A 20,344-nucleotide genomic window follows, 5' to 3' on the forward strand; every position below is an offset into this window, starting at 1 on the left:
TACATAGATACTTTTCTTTGGCTTTCAATGGGCAATCACCAAAGGGCGTTGTTGTATCCAGATCAGCTTATCATGGGAAAAACTAAAAGTGCTTAATGGGTAGACAGCAAGCTCTTCCAGTCTCGCTGATATCCAATGTTTGGGTCTGAATATTTTGCATATTAAGCAATGCCAGCATCACTAAAACATTTAAATGAGCTGATGTTACATTATGCTCCCAGGTCAGATCTCTTGGGTGCTGGGTTGAAGTTGCAGCAGTCCTGGTGCCAAAGTCACATTATTGACTCCATTCAACCCTTCAATGCCACACAGCAGCTACCTACTATTACTCCAATATCTTTTCCTAGTATGTCAGAAATAATCTGATTAATATTGTCACCATACAGGCACAGGAGTTATCAGTTGTCTGCAGGTGCTTAGTATCTTCCCTCAATGTCAGATGTCAAAATTCAAAGGCTTCACTGGCATCTCTAGGATCCAAATACAGGTGTCCAATAACTTGTATAGATTCCCAGTCTATGTGATATTACAATAACCTTGCCTCTATGTTAATGCAAAGCCATACATATAAAACCCTTAAGTGAGTTTTTAACCAAGTATCCTAAAATATATTTTACAATACAAATATTGCCCTCCTAAGATGATTTAAAATGAAAAGCTGTCATAGATTTGACAACCTACTTAAAGGTTGTCTGTCTAAAGAAGTGCAAATTTCAACCAATTCATCCAAACAAAGTCCTTTCCGAAGTGCTTTGATCTATGTGTTGCTGGCAAATTCTAGGTTGTAACACTGAATTGGAGGTGATTAATGCCACTGCATCTCTTCCTGTAGTATACCAGGGGTGTTGTCATTTTGACCCATTTGTGCTTTCTTGCAGCCATGCTATATATTTGCACGTGTGTGAAGCTGTAATTAAGGTCTCTATTTTACTAGTTGTATTTCTATCAAATCTGTCTATATTGATGCCATATTTCCCAAAATGCATAGCAGGGTCAGGAAGCAACAGCCCCATGGTCAGAAAACAAATGGATTGGACAGGTTGCTAGATGTCATAAAGAGGTATGGGTGTGTACAATTTACAATAAATAAGAGCTTCCATTGAAAAGAAATCATTTGATTTTTGTTTCTTCTTACTAATTCCCTGAATCTACGATCATAGCAAAATTAGAGCCACTACGAAAATATTCTGCAGTTGTCTCTTGCAGGTTTAATATTGCAAGGTGTTCAATGATTCTCTTTAAATCACAACCACTATATTTGGCAGGTCCTACCAAGTGTCACAGTTTGGATTTAAAACACTGGCTACATTTGCAACACGCAAAACATATCCACACCACCAACATTTTAGGCGACTTGTAATATTTATACTTGTTAAATACAAGCCAGAAATGTTTTTTTTTAAGGTCACGTAACTGGTGCTCCTATTACACTGGTCTGAACAATGTTCATTACCTTCTAGATCTTTGGATTAATTTCAACCTTTAATCAATGAGCTCATTTGCAAGTCCTGAACATTTTGTACAACTACACGCACAGAATGAGATCATCTGAAAACGCACAGTTTATCTCCATTATACTGTATCATACTCTCCAGGACAGTCTATTACAGGAAGACATTGCTCAATAAATGGCAAGGTACCAAGTGCGTCCCATTGTCTAGCTCCTTTTCTTCAATCCCAATTCACATTACATACATTCCATCCACACATTTATGCAATGTTTTTCTGCCATCGCAGCACAATTGCTGGCAAACTCACTCGATCAACTGAGGCCCTCTTTCCAACCTAGATTGTGGAAGAATTCAGGTTTTGAGAAAATTGTGCATTAACAGCTGTAATATTTCAAACACAGGCACATTAATCCTCAGTTCTACTTTTTCCTTCTGATAGCTGCTTTAATCATTAGAAAGCATTTTTTGACAGTTTAAAGGTATGACAAAATTTAGTTTCTCCCACATTTTAAAGGCCATTTTTCATCTTCTTCTCCATTTCTGTTAGTTTTAAAGTAATCAGTGCTACCAATGCACACAGAATAACTCCTGTCAGTGACTTAAAAACTTGGGAACATTCTATTCTCAGAGGGTAGGTCAATTTTTTTTTTAACAATGGATTATCCTGACTTCCTCATTATCTGACCCAGTATGGATTCAGTTATTAGTAAATGCAGCATGATTTTCCATGGTAATCCATTGACTAAGGAAAAGTCTGCCTGCGTTGTGAAATATTACTTCTTTTTAACACTAGAGGTTGCCATTACAGACCTGAACTGTCCAAGTGTGAAGTTGAACTGTGCTTCACAAATCCCACAAACAGATCTGTCATACAATGTCCAGTCTGATCTATTGACTCCTTGCATTTCTTCTTGCTGCTCATGTTTTAATCTCTGAAGAACTGGAGACAAATGTTTAGATGTGCTTACACGTGGTCATTCTTCCCGGCTTAGCTCTTTTTCTGCAACTGTTCCTGTTCCTTTTTCTTTTGTTTCTCCTTCTGTTTTTCCAGTTTCTCCAAGGCTTTCCTTTCTTTTTCGACTGCTGCATTCATGTCTTTAATTTTCTTTTTGATCGTGGCTCGATCCTGTGAGTTGATGACTCCCAAAGCCTGTGCAGAAAAATAAAATAATCCTCAAAGCAGTTTCTGGGATGTGATGATCTTTTAAAATACTGCAACTCTTGAATTCGTCAGGGATAACAGGAAGGCATTTCAGCTAATCCCTCCATTAATGTCACTTTTCCATTATAGCATCCAATTGCATTTTAATATTCTCTAATCTTTTTCAGTAGTGTGCTGAATGATAGAACTCCTCAAGTAGACCAGCCAGGTAGGCTACAGTGTTTTTAATTTGGTGTTCCTGTATTTCTTAACGTAATATTCCAAACATTAATCACTCTTTATATAATCAATAGCTGCTTGAATGTACTCTTCAGTGCTTTATGTTTGTGGTCATAGGCCTCCCTCTCTCGGCTTAATTTCAAGCAACAGCCTAGGTTTACTTCAGGTAATATTTTCTACTTCAATAAGGTGCCCCCTTAATTCTTTCTTTCTGTACCGAAGAGTTTGACCTTCTCCAATCTGCTTTCGTAGCTCATCCCCTATAGACTTGTGATCAATCTCCTTGCTCTGCTGTACACCTCCTCTATTGCTCGTATGTATTTTTGTGGAGTAGTGAACAGGATTGAACACAGTAGGGCTGATTTCCCAAGTGGACAACTCTGATGAGAGGCAATGTTTGCAGGAAGCGTTGGCTGGGAAGTTGCAGAACTCCAGGTGTTTACCATCTGCTTAAATGAATGGGTGGGAAATCATGGCTTACAGGCCTGTTATTTGCAACCAGCACTCCCTGTTCCTCATTAGGGAGCAGGGCAGCAGAGAAACGACACTTGCATTTCACAATTGGTCTAACCAGTACATTTCATAGTCCAAAATAACCTTTGGATACTTGGGAGTGGATTTTCTTTTGTTTAACTGCTTGATTTCAAGGGGATGGGGCATGGAAAATGGGTTGGGAAAGTCTATCAACGAATGCAACCCTCTAAATATTCTCCTTCACCCACCAGCCCCCTCCCCTGAGCCCTCTTTTTGCATTCACAATTCTCGCTCTTTGGCAACCCAACAGCACTTAAATGCCAGAGAGGAGGCAGGACTTAGAAAACCGACCATTTCCCCACTTTTCCACCTCAACATACTGCCAATTACAATGGTAGGTACACAGGCTGTAGAGGCAGGGATGAGCAACAAGGAGGGACAGGACTAGATTTTGGGCACTTGGTACCGTTGGTAGGTTTCTCAAAGGCAGCAGGACATGTTGAGAGAATAATTCAGAGCCATCAATATTGAGATTGAACTGTCTTTAGAGGGTTTCTATCTTCATTAACAGAATACCTGCCATCTTCTGGTGTTGCATTGAGTGCTACACTGCTTTAAGAGTCATTTTGAATCATAATCATTATGGCAGAGAAGGAGGTCATTCTGGAGTGCAACTGTTGTAAGGTGGCCAAGTTGTACTATTAATGATCAAGTCCATTCCAACTCTCGGTAGGACAATCAGTCAGTCCAATTCCCCTGTACTATGCCCATACCTTTGCAAGTTTATTTCCCTCAAATTCACATTCAACTTCCTTTAAAACCATTGATTGCCTCTGCTTGCACCATCCTCGAGGGCACCATGTTCCAGGTCATTACTGTTCACTACAGAAAAATGTTCTTCCTCACATCCCCTTGCATTTCTTGCCCAAAATTTTAAATCTGTGTCCTCCTAGTCTTTGTGCCATCAGCTACTGGGAACAGCTTTTCTTTGTCCACCTTATTTAAACCTGTCATAATCTCGTTCACCTCTATCAAATCTCTTCTCATTCTCAGGTGCTCTGAGGAGAACAACCCCAGTTTTTCCAACCCGACCTTGCAGCTAAAATACCTCATCCCTGCAACCATTCTGGTAAATTTCCTCTACACTCTCTCAATGACCCTCACATCCTTCCTAAAGTGTGGTGACCAGAACTGGATGCAATACTCAAATTGTGGCCTAATTAGAGCTTAATAAAGGTTTAGCATAACTTCCCTGCTTTCGTACTCAATACATATAGTTATGAAACCCCAGGCCCCACTTGCTTTGTTAATTATTCTCTAAATATGTCCTGCTGCCTTCAAATATCTATACACATAAACTCTCAGGTCCCCCTGTCCTTGCACACTCTTTAGAACTGTGTCTTGAAGTACATATTGCCTCTCCCTATCACTGCTGCCAAAATGCATCACCTCACACTTCTCCGTATTTAATTCCATCTGCCACTTGACTACCCATTCTTCTAGTCTATCTAGTCCTGTTGCAGTTAAGTGGTATGACCCTCACTGTTTTCCACACCTCAAAGCTTGGTATCAGCAGCAAACTTTGAAATTTTACTGTGTATTCCAATATTTGCATATACAAAAAAAAAGTCCTCCCAGCACTGACCCTTAGAGAACACCAGTCTACCATCCTCCACCGTTAACCTCAACACACTGGGCAGAATTTTCCAGTCCTGTCATTGGTGGGTTTCATGGGTGGGTGGGAGCGTGAAATTTGGAGAGAGGCCAAAAGTCAGAATCCTGCACGTGAGAAATCAATTCGGAATTTTCCCCTCATCACGTTCATGGAGGGCAGATGGTGGGTCAGCTTTCCGGCTGATCCATGTCAGGAACGCCATTTGCATGCATTACCATTCCATGGATACTCATTAAAAACACTACTCGCCCAGAATCACATTCCCCCTCCCAATTATGTGCCACGGCAGTGGGAAATTAGATTGGTCTAAATCGGATATAAGTGGCTGTCTGCCCTCATTCTGCTCGTGACTTTGAGGTAAGTGCAACTGTTGTAGGGTGGCCGAGTTGTACTATTAATGATAGAGTTGATCAGCAGATACTTCTTGGGTGGAAACTTTAAAGTTTATTTACAATATACTCAGCAGCAACTACATATGTGCTTTCAACTCCAACTCTATCTCTACACTCACTGCTGAGGTAGCCTGAGCTACTCTCCTATTGGTTACTACAGATCATGTGATCCTGCCTAAAAAGTATTATTCTTAAAGGTACATTACACACTAAATAAAACCATAATTAGTGCATTCCTCCCCCTTTAACTCGCTATACATATTTTATTTACAAGTACATATTTTTCAAAACAACAGAATATTTACACTGTGTAAGGAATTTACAAATTCACTCTTTCAGTTGGTTTCCTGATACGTGTGGAACATTGCAGCTCCACAACTTCAGATTCTTTGTCAGGAACCTCCTTTTCCGGAGTTGCCTGAACATCAGGTGCTTCAGTGGGCACTTGCTGTTCTGTATCCCCAACTCTTACATGAACTTGAGATACGTCAGTTCTGGGTTGAGTATCCTCAACAGGAAACACAGATCCGGACATGATCACTGGTGGAACCAAATCTTGGGTGATTTGTCTCTCTCTTCCTTAAATGGTCCACATGTTTATGGATGATCCAACCTTCCAACTCCATGTGGTAAGATAGAGGTCCAGTTATTGCACTTATTTTACTCGGTAACCACTTTAGTCCTTCCCCAAAGTTTTTCACGTATACTGGCTCTCCCAAGGTAAATTTTCACTTGCAACAATGCCAGTTGTGCCTAGTTTTCTGGCTTCCCTGACTCCTTTCCACCTTCCCTTCTAAATTCGGCATTATTAAGCTCAATCACGTCCTGAGACGGCGTTTCAACAATAACTCCGCAGGTGTGACACCTGTTGTTGTGTGAGGGGTAATCCTGTGATGAAAAAAAAGTGTGCTAGCTCGGTTGCCAAGGAATTGCCAGTTAGCTTTTTCATGCCTGCCTTGAAAGTTTGAACCGCCCTTTCGGCCAGTCCGTTTGAGGAAGGGTGGTACGGTGCAGTTATTACATGAGTGATACCGTTGAGGCTGATAAACCGTTGAAACTCAGCACTCGTAAATGCCGTGCTGTTATGGGAAATAGCTACTTCTGGTAGTCTGGGAATGGCAAAACTCTGACGTAGTTTCTCAACTGTAGCAGCTGACGTTGGTGACTTCACCTCATATACGTCCAACCATTTTGAATGGGCATCGACAATGAGCAGAAACATTGTTCCCAGGAAAGGTCCAACATAGTCAATGTGTAACCACACCCAGGGTTTACCTGGCCACTCGCATGGGTGTAATGGAGCTGTCACTGGCAACTTTTGCAGTTGCTGACATTGCACACAGCGCTTTACTAAATTCTCTATTTCGCCATCCATCCAGGCCACCATAGATAGCTGCATGCTATAGTCTTCATTCTGGAAATACCTGGACGGGCCCTGTGTAGTTCAATTAAAAGTGGCTCCCTCCCCTTTGAAGGAACTATCACTCATGCTTCCCATGATAAGATGCCATCCTGGCTGGTTATTTCATGTGTTCTGTTGAAGTACGGTTTCATTTCATCAAATATGGGCTCTTGTGACCGACTTGTTTTCATACTTGAGATAGGACTGGGTCCCGACTTGTCCAGTCTCTGATCTGTTGAGCACATACCAGCAAGGAATCTAAGAAATTTAACGGTAAAACAAGTTCCTGTGGAACTGGGACATGCTCATAATTTTCTTGTAAAGGCAAACGACTAAGGGCATCAGTGTTTGCGATTTGATTGCCAGGCCTATGTATGAAAGTGTATTCGTATACTGCTAGAATTAAGGCCCTTTGTTGTATTCTTGCTGAGGCTATGGGTGGTATAGCCTTGTCCTCAATAAACAATCCTAGCAATGATTTGTAGTCTGAAGCAATTGAAAAATGGCGGCTGTGTACATACTGGTGAAATTTCTTGATACCAAAGATGATGGACAGGCCTTATTTTTCTATCTGCGAGAATCCCTTTTCCGCTCTGGTGAGCGTTCTTGATACGTAACCTATTGGCCATTCCGTGCTGTCCTCCATCCAATGAGAGAGCACTGCTCCCACTCAGTAGGGAGATGAGTCACATGTCAGCACCAACTCTTGCATCTGGTCATAATGCACTAATAGATTGGACGAGTGCAGCAATTGTTTCACTTTTATGAAAGCTTCTTTCTGGGGCACCTCCCAAGACCAACGTTGGTTCTTTTTGAGTAGAGAATGCAGGGGTTCCAGCACTGCAGACAAGTTGGGTAAGAACAGCCCATAATATTTGATCATTCCTAGGAATGATTTGGGTTCTGAGGCGTTCTTTGGTGCAGGTGCCTCTCTTATGGCTCTCACTTTCTCCTCAACCAGTGGAGGCCCTGTGAATCTACCTGGTGGCCCAAATAGATTACCTCCCTTGCTTGGAACATGCACTTCTCTTTTTTTTAAACACACTCCAGCTTGCAAGAAGGGTTTTAAGATTTCTTCTAAGTTTGCCATATGCTCTTTTTCAGTGAATCCTGTCACCAATACATCATCTAAATAGACTACAACCTGGGGCAGTCCCTGCAATAAGCTTTCCATTGTTCTCTGAAAGATGGCATAAGTGGATCAGACACCGAAAGGCAATCGGGTATATTGGTACAACCCTTTGTGGTTATTAATCGTGACAAATGCCCGGGAGGCATTATCCAATTCTGGTTGTTGATAAGCATGACTCATAAAAAGCTTTGTGTACATTGTCCCTCCTGCCAGTTTGGCATACAGGTCTTTGATTTTTGGAATGGGTGCCTGTCTAAGCTTAGCTACTTTATTAACTGTCAGTTTGTAGTCTCCAGTCGGGTATAAGGACAGGGACTATGGGTGCTGCCCATTTTGAGAACTGAACAGGTTGTATAATGCCCAGTTTCTGTAGTCTGTTCAGCTCAATGTTGACTTTTTCTCGCAGGGTATATGGCACCGGTCTCACCTTCATGAAGGGAGTGGTTGCTTCCAGATCCACATTAATTTATCCTGTAGGCCGTGGATTTTCTCCAGTTCGTCCTTAAAGACAGTGACATACTTTCTAAGTAGCTTTGGTAGCCCACTTGCTCTCAACTGGACAATTTCAGCCCATTTTAACTTAATCTCCTTTAACCAATTTCATCCCAGAAGGCTTGGCCCTTCACCTGCTACCACCATCAAGGGTAGCTTTGCCGATTGGCTTCCATAATGGACAATTACTCTGCTTATGCCTTTTATTTGAATGCCTTCACCCATATATGTTTTTAGCTTAGCGGCGGTTTCTTCTAAACTTAATTGATGTTCACCATTATTCAGGTATCTGAAGGTATGTTCCCCAATTACTGTAGTGGAAGCTCCCATGTCCACTTCCATTCTAACAGGTTTGCCATTTACTTTTACTGTGACAAATATTGGTCGAAACGTCAACTTTGTTCTTCTCCACCGATGCTGCCAGACCTGCTGAGTTTTTCCAGGTAATTCTGTTTTTGTTTTGGATTTCCAGCATCTGCAGTTTTTTGTTATTATTTTTGTTTTTATTTTAAGGCTATCTGTACCTTGCTTGTCCTGCTTTCTACCCTTAATTAGCACATTCCTTAGATAATATCACCACCTTCAACACCTCTTTGTCCTTTTGTCTGTGACATCTTTTGGTTATCTCTGCCTATCACTGGCCCTCTATCCAGCTCTTCTTGTCCCACCCTCCCCTTAAACCAGCTTATATTTCACCTCTCTTCTATTTTTACTTAGTTCTGTTGAAGGGTCATTCAGACTCGAAATGTTAACTCTTTTCTTCTCCGCCGATGCTGCCAGACCTGCTGAGTTTTTCCAGGTAATTTTGTTTTTGTTTTGGTTCTGTCTTTCCAACTTTCAGATTAAACAATGAGTAAATGTCAGAATTTGTTGTTTTAGGCTCTTCTACATTGTAGATTTCATTGGGCTTCTTCTTTTGTTTACAAGCCTGCTTGGATCTTTCCTTGCACTGCCTCATCATATGACCATTTCTGTGACAAAAGAGTATTAAATTTTTTAAAACTGCCAATTGCTAAAAGACTGATTGTTTCCACCTCTATTAAAATTATTCTTCAATTTCGCTGCTAAGTTATTTTTCTTTATTCTTCGGCTAGCAGGGGCTGTCTCCCACTTCTGGGCTGGGTTTTGCTTTTTCGCTCCACTTTTGGCTGAGCTTTCCCGCCTAATGTGGAGGATGGCACCTTTTTGCACACTCTGTATTGCTTTTGAATCTCTTACTGCACTTTCCATAGCCAACACTATCTCTGACACCTTCTTGAAATCCAGATTCACTTTGGATAATAATCTTTTCTGACTAGAGATCTCTTTCACACCACACACTAAACGGTCTCTGAGCATGCCGTTCAGAGTCACACTGAACTCACAATGTCCCATTAGCTGCTTCAAATTTGCCACACAGCATGCAATTGTCTCACCTGGGGCTCTGTTTTGCGAATTAAGCCTAAACATCTGCATCGTTACTAAAGGCTTGGGTTGAAAGTGATCCTTCACGAGGTCCACCAATTCATGTAAATTCTTCAAATCTGGGGCACTGGGTGCCTCAAACTTGAATCAAGCTGTAGGTTTTGCTCCCACAAGTACTCAAGAGGGTTGCTCGCCTCTTCTCTTCCCCCATAATCTCATTCGCTTGAAAAAAGAATGTGAGGCATTCAATGTATTGAGACCAATCATCTGTGGCAGGTTCAAAAGGATCAATTCTCCCAAATTGTGCCATTTTGAGTGGGGGTCACTTCTTTAATTCTAACGGAGCTTGTGACTTACAATCGCTGGGCGAAGTACATTGCCTTTTAACTTGATTTCTTCTGTTCAATCTTGTATTATCCTCATTGCCAGCCTGTTGTAGGGTGGCCGAGTTGTACTATTAACGACTGAGTTGATAAACAGACACTTCTTGGGTGGAAACTTTAAGGTTATCTACAATATACTCAGCAGCAACTGCACGTGTGCTTTCAACTCCAACTCTATCTTTACACTGACTGCTGAGGTAGCCCTCTCCTATTGGTTACTACAGATCATGTGATTTTGCTTAACAAGTATTATTCTTAAAGATACATTACACACTAAATAAAGCCATAATTACTATAGCAACATTCAAAACCTACCTGCAACAGCGCTGCTATGGTTTCTCAGCAATGGCAGTGATATGCCACACTACTGGGGGTGTGGGCTTGGTCTGCTCACAGTGGGTACCTCTGTACTCAGTATGTGCTGAGGGTCTCAGGCAGGGCTGCACTCTAAAGCAGAGACCAGCATAGTGACTGGGGTTTGGGGGGGGTGGAGAATGGGTGGTGTGGGGTGAAAGATGCCAGACACATGTGGGATAATGGGGTATGGTGAGGCTGGAGGGGGTGGGGGAACTATGGCAGGCAGAGGTGAAACTGAAGGTAGGGAAGCTAGAGCCTTACATGGAAGACTAGAACGCAGACACAGAAGGGTGTGGGTGTTAATCGAACTGTATGAATGGGAGGGGATGCATGCACACTGCAGGCGGTTGTGTTAGTGTGGCACAAGAAGAATGGGTTGAACAGAGACTCGTGGAGGGGGTATGGGGGAAGGGAGGCTGTGTTATGATCAGTCATGAGGGAAGAGGGAATCGGAGTGCTCATTGAAAGACAGTCATAGTTCCTGATCTGGGACCTAGAGTTTGGAGTGAGAGATTAAAGGCAATCCTAGGGCTTTGTGGGCCATGCTGCAAGGCTATGCATGGCACACATGTTGTAGTGCCATTCCAGGGAGGGGCAAGGCCTATGTGCTCAATTGGGATAAGGCACAGGTGTGCAGGACGTATTCATTTTTTTACAGTTGGTGGTGATGGGGTTCTCTGGCTCAGTACTGGGCTGCAGATGGGATGGTCATGGTTACTGAAGGCATCTGCAGCCTGTAAATGGGGAAAAGGTAATAAAGGGAGGGTGTATTCAAAGCTCTCCTGGGGGGTAATCTCCTCTGTATGTGACCATGCCCACAGCCTCAAGATGGATGAGGTCCACATGGGGCATGGGGGCAAAAACAGTGTTGGGTTCAGAGGGGAGGGATGGAAAATCCACCACAATGACAATGGGATCCAAGGTTACTGGTGGAGGCTGGAGAATAACCAGAGGGTGGTCTACCTGCACATCGTGAGGTTCCAGGAAAATTGGAGGGACTCGCAAACTGATGGGGGTGGGGTGGGGTGGGGGGGGGGTGGTGGTCGAAGCTGGACTTGAAGTAGAAATGCAGAACCACCATTTTGAAAACGCAATTTAAAATCAAAACTGGAAAAGAATCTGCACGGGAGGGGTCTGAGGCAGAGTGGGAGGAGCCTACAGCTGGACTAATGGACCCTTTCAGGGGGCACCCTCAAACTGCTTAGAATCACAACATTCAAATAGAGTCAGAGCTGAGAGAAAAGAGGAAGACTTCCTTGAGAAGGTGCAATAGGAGCCAATACCTTTTAGTGCACTTTAACAAGAGAGTGCAGGAGTCTTTGGCTTCACAATATAATTGCTCCATTTGAGCATTAACAGAGACATATGTGAGAATGGAAAATGCAGGCATCTGTTAAGGAAGCACAGCTACTACATATATGCCAGATTATCAATGAAAGCCTCTAGTGTGCTTTCTCCAGTTGGCATGGATAATGGACCCAAAGGCATCCACTCATTGCTGAAGTGCAAGTTAAGCTTAACCAGTATACCAGATCATAGATTGCAGGAGTGGCTCATTTCATGAATGCATCCAAACCTCTTCCAACCTCTGTGGGATTGAGATGTCAAATATCAGGATTGGCATTTTGGTCACCTAGATCTGTGAGTTTGCGCCTGTTATTCTGTTTTTATGTAATGTGTAGTATACCTTCGAGGAGAATGCTATAAAGGAAGATCACACGATTTCCTGTGACCAATAGAGGCGTAGTGCGGGCTATCTCAGTAGTCAGTAGTTTGTAGTGAACAGCAGAATGGAGGCAGAGTTTGGTGTGGAAGCACACATTAGTAGCTGCTGTGTATCATGTAAATAAACGGAATCTGTTCCACCTAAGAAGCGTCTGCTGATCAACTCTAAAGTACCAACTCGGTCACTCCGCAACAAGCGTCCAATGGGGATTCACAAGTCCCAACAGCGCTTCAGCTACAAGGTTGTATCAGCAAAAAGCTAGTAGTGCAGACGCAGCTCTAGGGCATGACAGTTGCTTTCTCTGCGAGTGGGAGGTCTACAATATCTGCCCAGCATTCATTAATCTGTTGCATCTATCAGCCCACAGGCAGAAGAAGGATTGAATAATGGAACCTGCCCTCAGTGCTGCCTTTGTGATGGCAGTGATCCGATTGAGGAGGAAGAATGCCCAGCGCCACCTAACGCATCTTCAAGAAGAGGTCTAGCCTGAGGTCCATGGTCCATGGGAGCCCCAGCAACACCCAAAGATTGAGGAGGTTAGACCCATCTCACAGAGGTGACTCGCACGAGCAAGGGTCTACCAAAGAAGACTTTCCTATCTGGAGATGAGTGAAAGACAATGCCGTGCAGGTCTATGCATATCAAGAGATGTGCTGGATCATATCTGCCACATTCTGCAGGAGGATCTCAAGTCCTGTGGACTATGAGGACATCCCCTGCCAGTGCCCCTGAAGGTCAATGCTGTGCTCAATTGTTTTCCCTGCGGATTGTCCCAGGGATCCACAGGGTAGCTATGTGACATCTCACAGTCCTCAACACATAAATGTAACAAGGAGGTGATGGATGCCCTCTACAGTAAGAATCATCATTATGTGAACTTCACAATCGATGAAGCTAGCCAGGCTGCTAGATTTCTGGGGTTTGCAGCTATTTCAGGCTTCCCTAGAGCAACGGGTGCAATCGATTACACACATGGGGCTTTGAGAGTTCCATGGCAGCTACCCCTAATGTTCATTAACAGGAAAGGGTTCCACCCCCTGAACATTCAACTGAAGTGCGATCATCAGAAGCACATCATGTACGTGTGTGCCAGGTACGCTGGGAGCTCCCTTGACTTATACATCCTGAGTCACCCACATATTCAAAGGGCCTCAGCGAACACAGGGCTGGTTGCTTGGGGATAAAGGATACCCACTCAAATGATGACTCGTGACACCTGTGTACTCTCCTCAGAGTCACTCAGAGGAGAGATCGATGTGGCATATGGCTTGTCACAATCCATCAATCAGACCATTGGCATCCTGAAGATGCGCTTCCGATGTTTGGATTGCTCAGGTGGGACTCTGTTGTACTCTCCACAGAGGGTGTCCTGCATAATCATGCTCTGTCGCACCCTTCACAACCTGGTGCTTCAAAGGGCGGATCTCTTGCCAGAGGGAGGCATGGAAGAGGCTGTGAGCTCTTTGGATGATGAAGAACAGGAAGGGCAGGAACCTGAAGAGGGAGATGAGGGTCAGCTTCCACTTGATGATGCCACTGAAGAAGCACAATGTGGAAGGTGTGTCTGTGTCACACTGATAGAGGTTCCAGGAGGAGTAAGGTGCAGGCACAGGTCACAGCCACATTTCTTCTATCCCTTAGTGCCATGCCAGTGCACTGAATGGCCTTAACAACCAGTAACATCAAGAGCATGTTCAGCATTCGGACTTGCACCTTCAACCCTCGTGATTCACCGGGCCCTATTCTTTGGAAAAGTCAGCAGCAAGCCCTGTTTCTGTGCACTTTGGGGAGTGAAAGTCGGCACCAATTGCGCAAAGGCTGCATCAAAGGACTTGATGCATTTGTCGCCACCTGAGTGAGAAACTTTTAGCAGACACTAAGATGCACAAATGGTTGAAGAGACCATCATGGCTTCAGGCCTTGTGCTTTGGCGCTACCAATGAAGACATCAATGTTATTATGAGAAACAATTACATCTAACCCTCCAAGGCTATTGAGCATGCCTTATTCCATGTTGTCTTGTAAGGAGTAGAAGTTCCTAATGCATTTTGTAAACACTTCCGGTAAAGAGTTTGACACATCTCCTCGACATAATACAAGGGTCGAGTAACTATCATGACTCATCTAAACATCACACGAATGTGATGCCCACAAAGGGATGTGAGCACTGAGTGGGGGGATGGCTTACCCTCGCAATAAGAGGGCACAGAGATGCATATGCACGATGCTTTCAAATGATAAGACCATTCTCATGAACAGCAAATGTATTTACAAAGGTGCATGATATATACAGTGATTGAACACCCGTGACGCAGAAGTGATGTCAAAGTTTCGATATTTTTCTAACCCTGCCACCACATCTTGGTGCATTCCTGATATCTGCTGCAGAGGTGGAGGCAGCCTGCTGACTGCTATGCCCTGTTGTCCTTGATGATTTTGGTGGGTGTCCTGTAGAGGGCTGAGGCCTGGAGGGCCCCGGCCTGCTTTGGGTCTCCTGCTGTGGGGCCTGGGTGGCCCCGGGGTCTCCAGCTGCTGGTCCACCTCCCTATGAGTGCCCGAAGGCCGCTGCCTGACTCTTGAGGATAAGAGGCTGCTGGAGGGAGGCCGAGGTGCCCCGTCCCAATCTTGCCTAGTCACTGCTGGATCCCACCAATGTCGGTAGCGATGGAGTGCAGGTCTGAGTGCAAATCCAGCAGGATCTGCTGGACCAAGGTCTCCATGGTAGCTGCCACCCTTCCCATGGAGACCTTGAGGTCCTCACAGGTCGGAGCTATGACATCAGACAGAATTTCTTTTTAATTCATTCATGGGATGTGGGCTTCACTGGCTGGGCCAGCATTTATTACCCATCTTTTGTTGTTCTTGAGAAGGTGGTGGTGAGCTACCTTCTTGGACCGTTGCAGTCCATGTGGTGTAGGTACACCCACAGTGCTGTTAGGAAGGGAGTTCCAGGATTTTGACCCAGCGACAGTGAAGGAATGGCGATATATTTCCAAGTCAAGATGGTGAGTGACTTGGAGGGGAACTTCCAGGTGGTGGTGTTCCCATCTATCTGCTGCCCTTGTCCTTCCTGATGGTAGTGGTCGTAGGTTTGGAAGGTGCTGTCTAAGGAGCCTTGGTGAATTCCTGCAGTGCATCTTGTAGATGGTACACACTCTGCTACTGTGCATTGGTGGTGGAGGGAGTGAATGTTTGTGGATGTGGTGCCAATCAAGCAGACTGCTTTGTCTTGGATGGTGTCAAGCTTCTTGAGTGTCGTGGGAACTGCACTCATCCAGGCAAGTGGGGAATATTCTATCACACTCCTGACTTGTGCCTCGCAGATGGTGGACAGGTTTTGGGGAGTCAGGAGGTGAGTTAGTCATCACACGATTCCTAGCCTCTGACCTGCTCTTGTAGCCACAGTATATATATGGCTAATCCAGTTCAGTTTCTGGTCAATGGTAACCTCCAGGATGTTGAGAGTGGGGGGATTCAGTGATGGCAATGCTATTGAATATCAAGGGGTGATAGTTGGATTCTCTCTTGTTGGAGATAGTCATGGCCTGACACTTGTGTGGCGTGAATGTTATTTGCCACTTGTCAGCCCAATGCAGACAGACTCCTCCATCCTTCACTCTAGTCTGTTGACTGCCTCTTGCAATGCTACCTGATTTTCCGCTGCCTCTCCTTGCATCTCCAGAGTGTTAGAGACAGCGGGTACGTGATCTCTTGCAGTCCTTCAAGTGCCAGAGACCTGGGCAGTCACTGCCTCCGACTGCTGCAGAGACGTGTCAGTGAGGTGCTCCCCAGAATGTGACCTGAGCCTCATCTAGACCCATGAACTACCGGGATGTGTGTCTCTGCGCTGGTGTAGGATGCAGGTGAATGCAGTGACAGTTCTTCATCTGATGCGTCCTCAGCATCCTTCTCTGAGATGGCCTGGATGTTGGGGCTTTGGTTGGTCTGGAGCTCTGCCTGGGCCTGCTGGTGCTTGTAAGTGAGAGAGAGAGACACACAATGGATTTAGGTCATAAGCAGCCAGAATACAACATTGCATGTCACTCACTGTCATTATCAAGATGTGATCAACTCATGGAGGGCTCATTTGTACTGGCTTGCTGGGACAGGCCAACTTTGCCTTCCCCACAAGAGCGATCTTTGTCTTCACTTGCTAACTTAGTGGCATCCTCCTCAAAGTGTGAAAGCTCCTGGACGTCTGCCAACCGTCCTCCCATCTGGGATATCACCCTCCGGTTGTGGGCGAGCTTGGCCTACATGAAGATAAATGGAATGGAATGTGATGAGAAGAGATGGAGGAGAGGGTGGGAAGCGTCTATGCGCCTGCTGTGTGTGCTGAGCCCTTCCCAGTAAGTGCTGAGGATGGAGTTTGTGCAGCACAATAGATGAGATGCTGGTGATGTTAAAGCATCGATGAGACAATCAGCGCTGATGTCTCCCCTGCTAATATTGTGTGAGATTCTTGAGCGGTATAACCCTTTGAGTGCATGATGCCATTATGAGAGTGTGAGATTGGAGTGAGCTGAAGGTTGGCTTACCCTGGCAGAACAGATCAGATCATTCATCCTCCTCCTGCACTGGATGGTGTTTCTCGGGTGGTTGCCTGATGAGCTGATCTCTCTTGCAACTGTCTCCCAGGCCGGTGAGGTGAGGCTGGTGGGCCTCCTGGAGCCATCCCTCGGGTAGAAAGTATCGCTCACGGTGCTGGTAGACTCCATGGATGTGGGCCTCAAGGGAGTCATTGCTGAACCTGGGAGTAGCTTTTTTATTCAGTGGAGCAATATTAAGAATTGTCCTGCACAGAGCTGGCCCACTGAGAGTAATGTGTGTGTTTGGGTGGCATTTAAATATGGCGCTTGGACCTTCAACCACATTAGGTAACGGAGAGGCGGATGAATAAGTGCCACCCTGCCGTGTGATTTGGAGAGCTACTTGCCGCTGCATCATTAATGAGCTTCTGAGCATGAAATCAGGTGCGATTTCCTGCCACGCCACCCAGTGGGAAACGCATTGCGAAACCCGCTTGCCACCGCACTTAATCTCCAGAATGGAAAATTCCGCCCACTGTTCTCTGTCCGTAAACCAATCTTTTATCCAAGCTGCTATGACCCTCTTACTTGATGAGCCTCAAGAAGTAAGATTCTCCTCAGTTGCAATGGCGTGGGTTCCCTCTGCAGAGCAGAGGTATCGCAGGAAGATCACCCTGCATAGTATGTTGACGCCAACCCAGGGAAATGGATTGGGGTCATGTTGAGGTTGGATCAGCTTGAATGCTAAATATTTGTGCAATCTATTACTTAGTGCTCAGTGGGGAGAGAGATTTCTAGGTCAGAGCTGAGGTGATTTGGATTTTATTTGTCATTTTCTCATTGCCACTTATTTTGCTTGAATGCTGATGATTCCGCTACTTCTTCAGGATTTATAAAACAGACGGACAGACAGGCTATCAGGATTTCTGACAGCGTTGCCCTGCCCTCCTCCATCACTGATTGTCCATTGGGCCCAGGAATTTTGGGCGCCACTTTTATTGAAAACAAAGTAACTGTAATTTGCTTTGGATCATGTGTACAATTAGATTGCGTTATCTCAGTGTTGAAATGGCTTTAAAATGAGTGAACTTTTTTCTCACCATTTATGACAGTTTCAATTTTTTTCCCCACTTTGAAGCCTCCTCAATGCCAACTATTTGACTTGAGTTGATTGAGAAACTGCCCATACACTGTACTGAGCCCAATGATAATATGGTTCTCAGGTAAAGAAAGACATGAGATTCTAATTGTGCTCCACTGCGAAGGTATCCTCTGGGGTTGATGTAACATTGACTCAACTATGATCAGAAAAAAATAGGTGCTCTCATTCTATATACCTAAAATATTGTGACTATTCTCTTTGTAGCTTCTAACATTGGCTGTCTTAGATATTTTCCATTATGTTGAACAGATGAGGTGTTGTGTCTAATGTCCCAAATGTATGAAACCAAAATCTATCACAAAAATGTCAAGCCTCTTCAATAGTAGCCTTTCTGCCTATGGAATTATCACCTGTTCAGTAGTGTCAAATGACTCTTCAAAGCAAAAGTTAACTCAATTTTATGCATTATGATTGCAAATAGCGTAGTGGGGTCATTTGAGACCTCAGGTGGTCATCTCTGCCCTTTTAGGAGTTGCCCCAGGCCCAAGTTAGGGTCCCATGCTTGGGATTATGTGTCATGTCCAAAGGCAGAACTAGTGAGCCTTCCATGGTGATGGCAGAAGAGCTAGAATTTGAGGGAAATTGGTTGCTGATAGGCAGAGGATCCTTTGGGAAAAGGATTTGTGTTTCCTTTAAATTTACCTGAGGAAGGCAACGGGAAACCACCTCATGTATTCTTTTTCCTAGTCATATTTCTCAGTGAAGTTGAAATTGGAAGGCTCCTATGAACAATTGAAAGGGAAAGCGCAAGACCACGAGATGTGGAGAACTGAACACAAGACCCAGCTGCCCTTATGCAGATCACTACTACATTGCAAATCATCCTTGTTGCAAAAAAACCCACTTCCATCTTTACTCCTGCTAGTTTACCTTCAGTTTACTTCCATCCAAGTGCAATAATTGTTCACCATCAACATTGCCAGCAGTGAATTCTGATACGTAGTGGTCCATGTTCAACCCAGTCAGCCACTGGCAGACTTGCTGAGTTGTCCAAGTTGAAACAAGGCAATAGGGCTGTCCTTCATCAAGAAACTGTTGTATAAAACAAATGGCACACAATTACTAGACATTACAATCTGGTAAAGATACTTGTTGAGGATAAATGAACTTTAAAACTATATTACTCAGGTGTTGAATACCACATAAAAGTGCGCTACACAAGTGTATGCCAACAAATATCTCATTTGTTTGTCTTTACAGTTCTGTTTATAAGGCAAGTGTATATTTTAAAATGGAATCAAATCTGAAATGCTGATGTAATATGTTTTTTTACACAGTTTCATGGAAAGATGTGATGTCACATAATGAAACATGATAAGATATGCAAATTGTCTGCAAAATAACTATTTGTAATTGGGCTGAAGAGACCTGCAGTTTTAAGATTTTATTTTGAATGATCATAAGGTACTTAAAAGAAGTCAAATATTATTTCTGAACAGATTGCTATTCTTTCTTTATTGATATATTCAGCAGGTTAGTGATTAGGTTCTGCAGTACAGAATAAGTGCAAATTGTTGGATCCTCCCTTGGACACAATCAGATCAGCCATGATCTTATCAAATGGTGGAGGAGGCTCAAGGGGCCGAATGGCCTCCTCCTCCTAACTTGTATGTTCGTATGTATGTTCACGGAGTGTGATTGGAAATCATTGGATTCTTCTTTCACTGGATACATGGATTCTCTCCTCACTAAGACTGATTTCTCTTAATGTGATCCAAAACATAATGACAGAAGCGCTCATCATCCTTATATTTAAAATCTTTGGGTGATAAAGTTGAAGAATGGCACTACAGTTTATAATCCTTTTCCCCCTATTTAGTACATAATAAAATATTCTCATCAATAACAAAAACAGAATTACCTGGAAAAACTCAGCAGGTCTGGCAGCATCGGCAGAGAAGAAAAGAGTTGATGTTTCGAGTCCTCATCAATATTTAGTCAAAAGATATAATACATGCCTAACAAATTAAAGAACCGAGTACAATATATTCTTAACACAACAACATGAAATTGCTGTGAGATATGCAATAATTAGATGGAGAGAAGATTGAGTCTAGGATGACTTCACCACTGACATTTGAATCCCCATTACATTTATGGCATTTAACCTGTTTTGTATTGACTAATAAGTGGTAAACACCACAGGGCCCACCTTTTCTAGAAAAGAACCACCAAAAACAATGCGTAGCATCACCAAATTACAAACAAACTGTTAATTAAAAAATGTCAAACTTGAATCAGTAATAAATTCAATCCTCTGCAGTGCCCATCATGACCTTTGTCAAGGACACAAGATAATCACCTTCTCTCTGAGCCGCATTCCAATGTGTGGAGCCCAACGGTCTGTCTCACAAGTGTCTGAAATATCATTCATCCCATTCAAA

General features: G+C 43.8%; 1 protein-coding gene across 1 annotated transcript in view; it reads right to left on the reverse strand.

The window, feature by feature from the left end:
- Window positions 1–1,189: 1,189 nt before the first annotated feature.
- Window positions 1,190–20,344, reverse strand: part of samd14 (sterile alpha motif domain containing 14) — a 229,110-nt gene continuing 209,955 nt past the window's right edge. Inside the window, exons 9-10 of the mRNA XM_078529637.1 lie at window positions 18,831–18,992; window positions 1,190–2,601 (exon numbers count right to left, since the gene is read on the reverse strand). Of these exons, the coding sequence (XP_078385763.1) occupies window positions 2,440–2,601; window positions 18,831–18,992 (324 nt within the window). The 3' untranslated portion in view covers window positions 1,190–2,439. The remainder of the gene's footprint in view (window positions 2,602–18,830; window positions 18,993–20,344) is intronic.

This window comes from Cetorhinus maximus, chromosome 25 (genome assembly GCF_964194155.1).
Source record: "Cetorhinus maximus chromosome 25, sCetMax3.hap1.1, whole genome shotgun sequence".
Classification (NCBI taxonomy): Eukaryota; Metazoa; Chordata; class Chondrichthyes; order Lamniformes; family Cetorhinidae; genus Cetorhinus; species Cetorhinus maximus.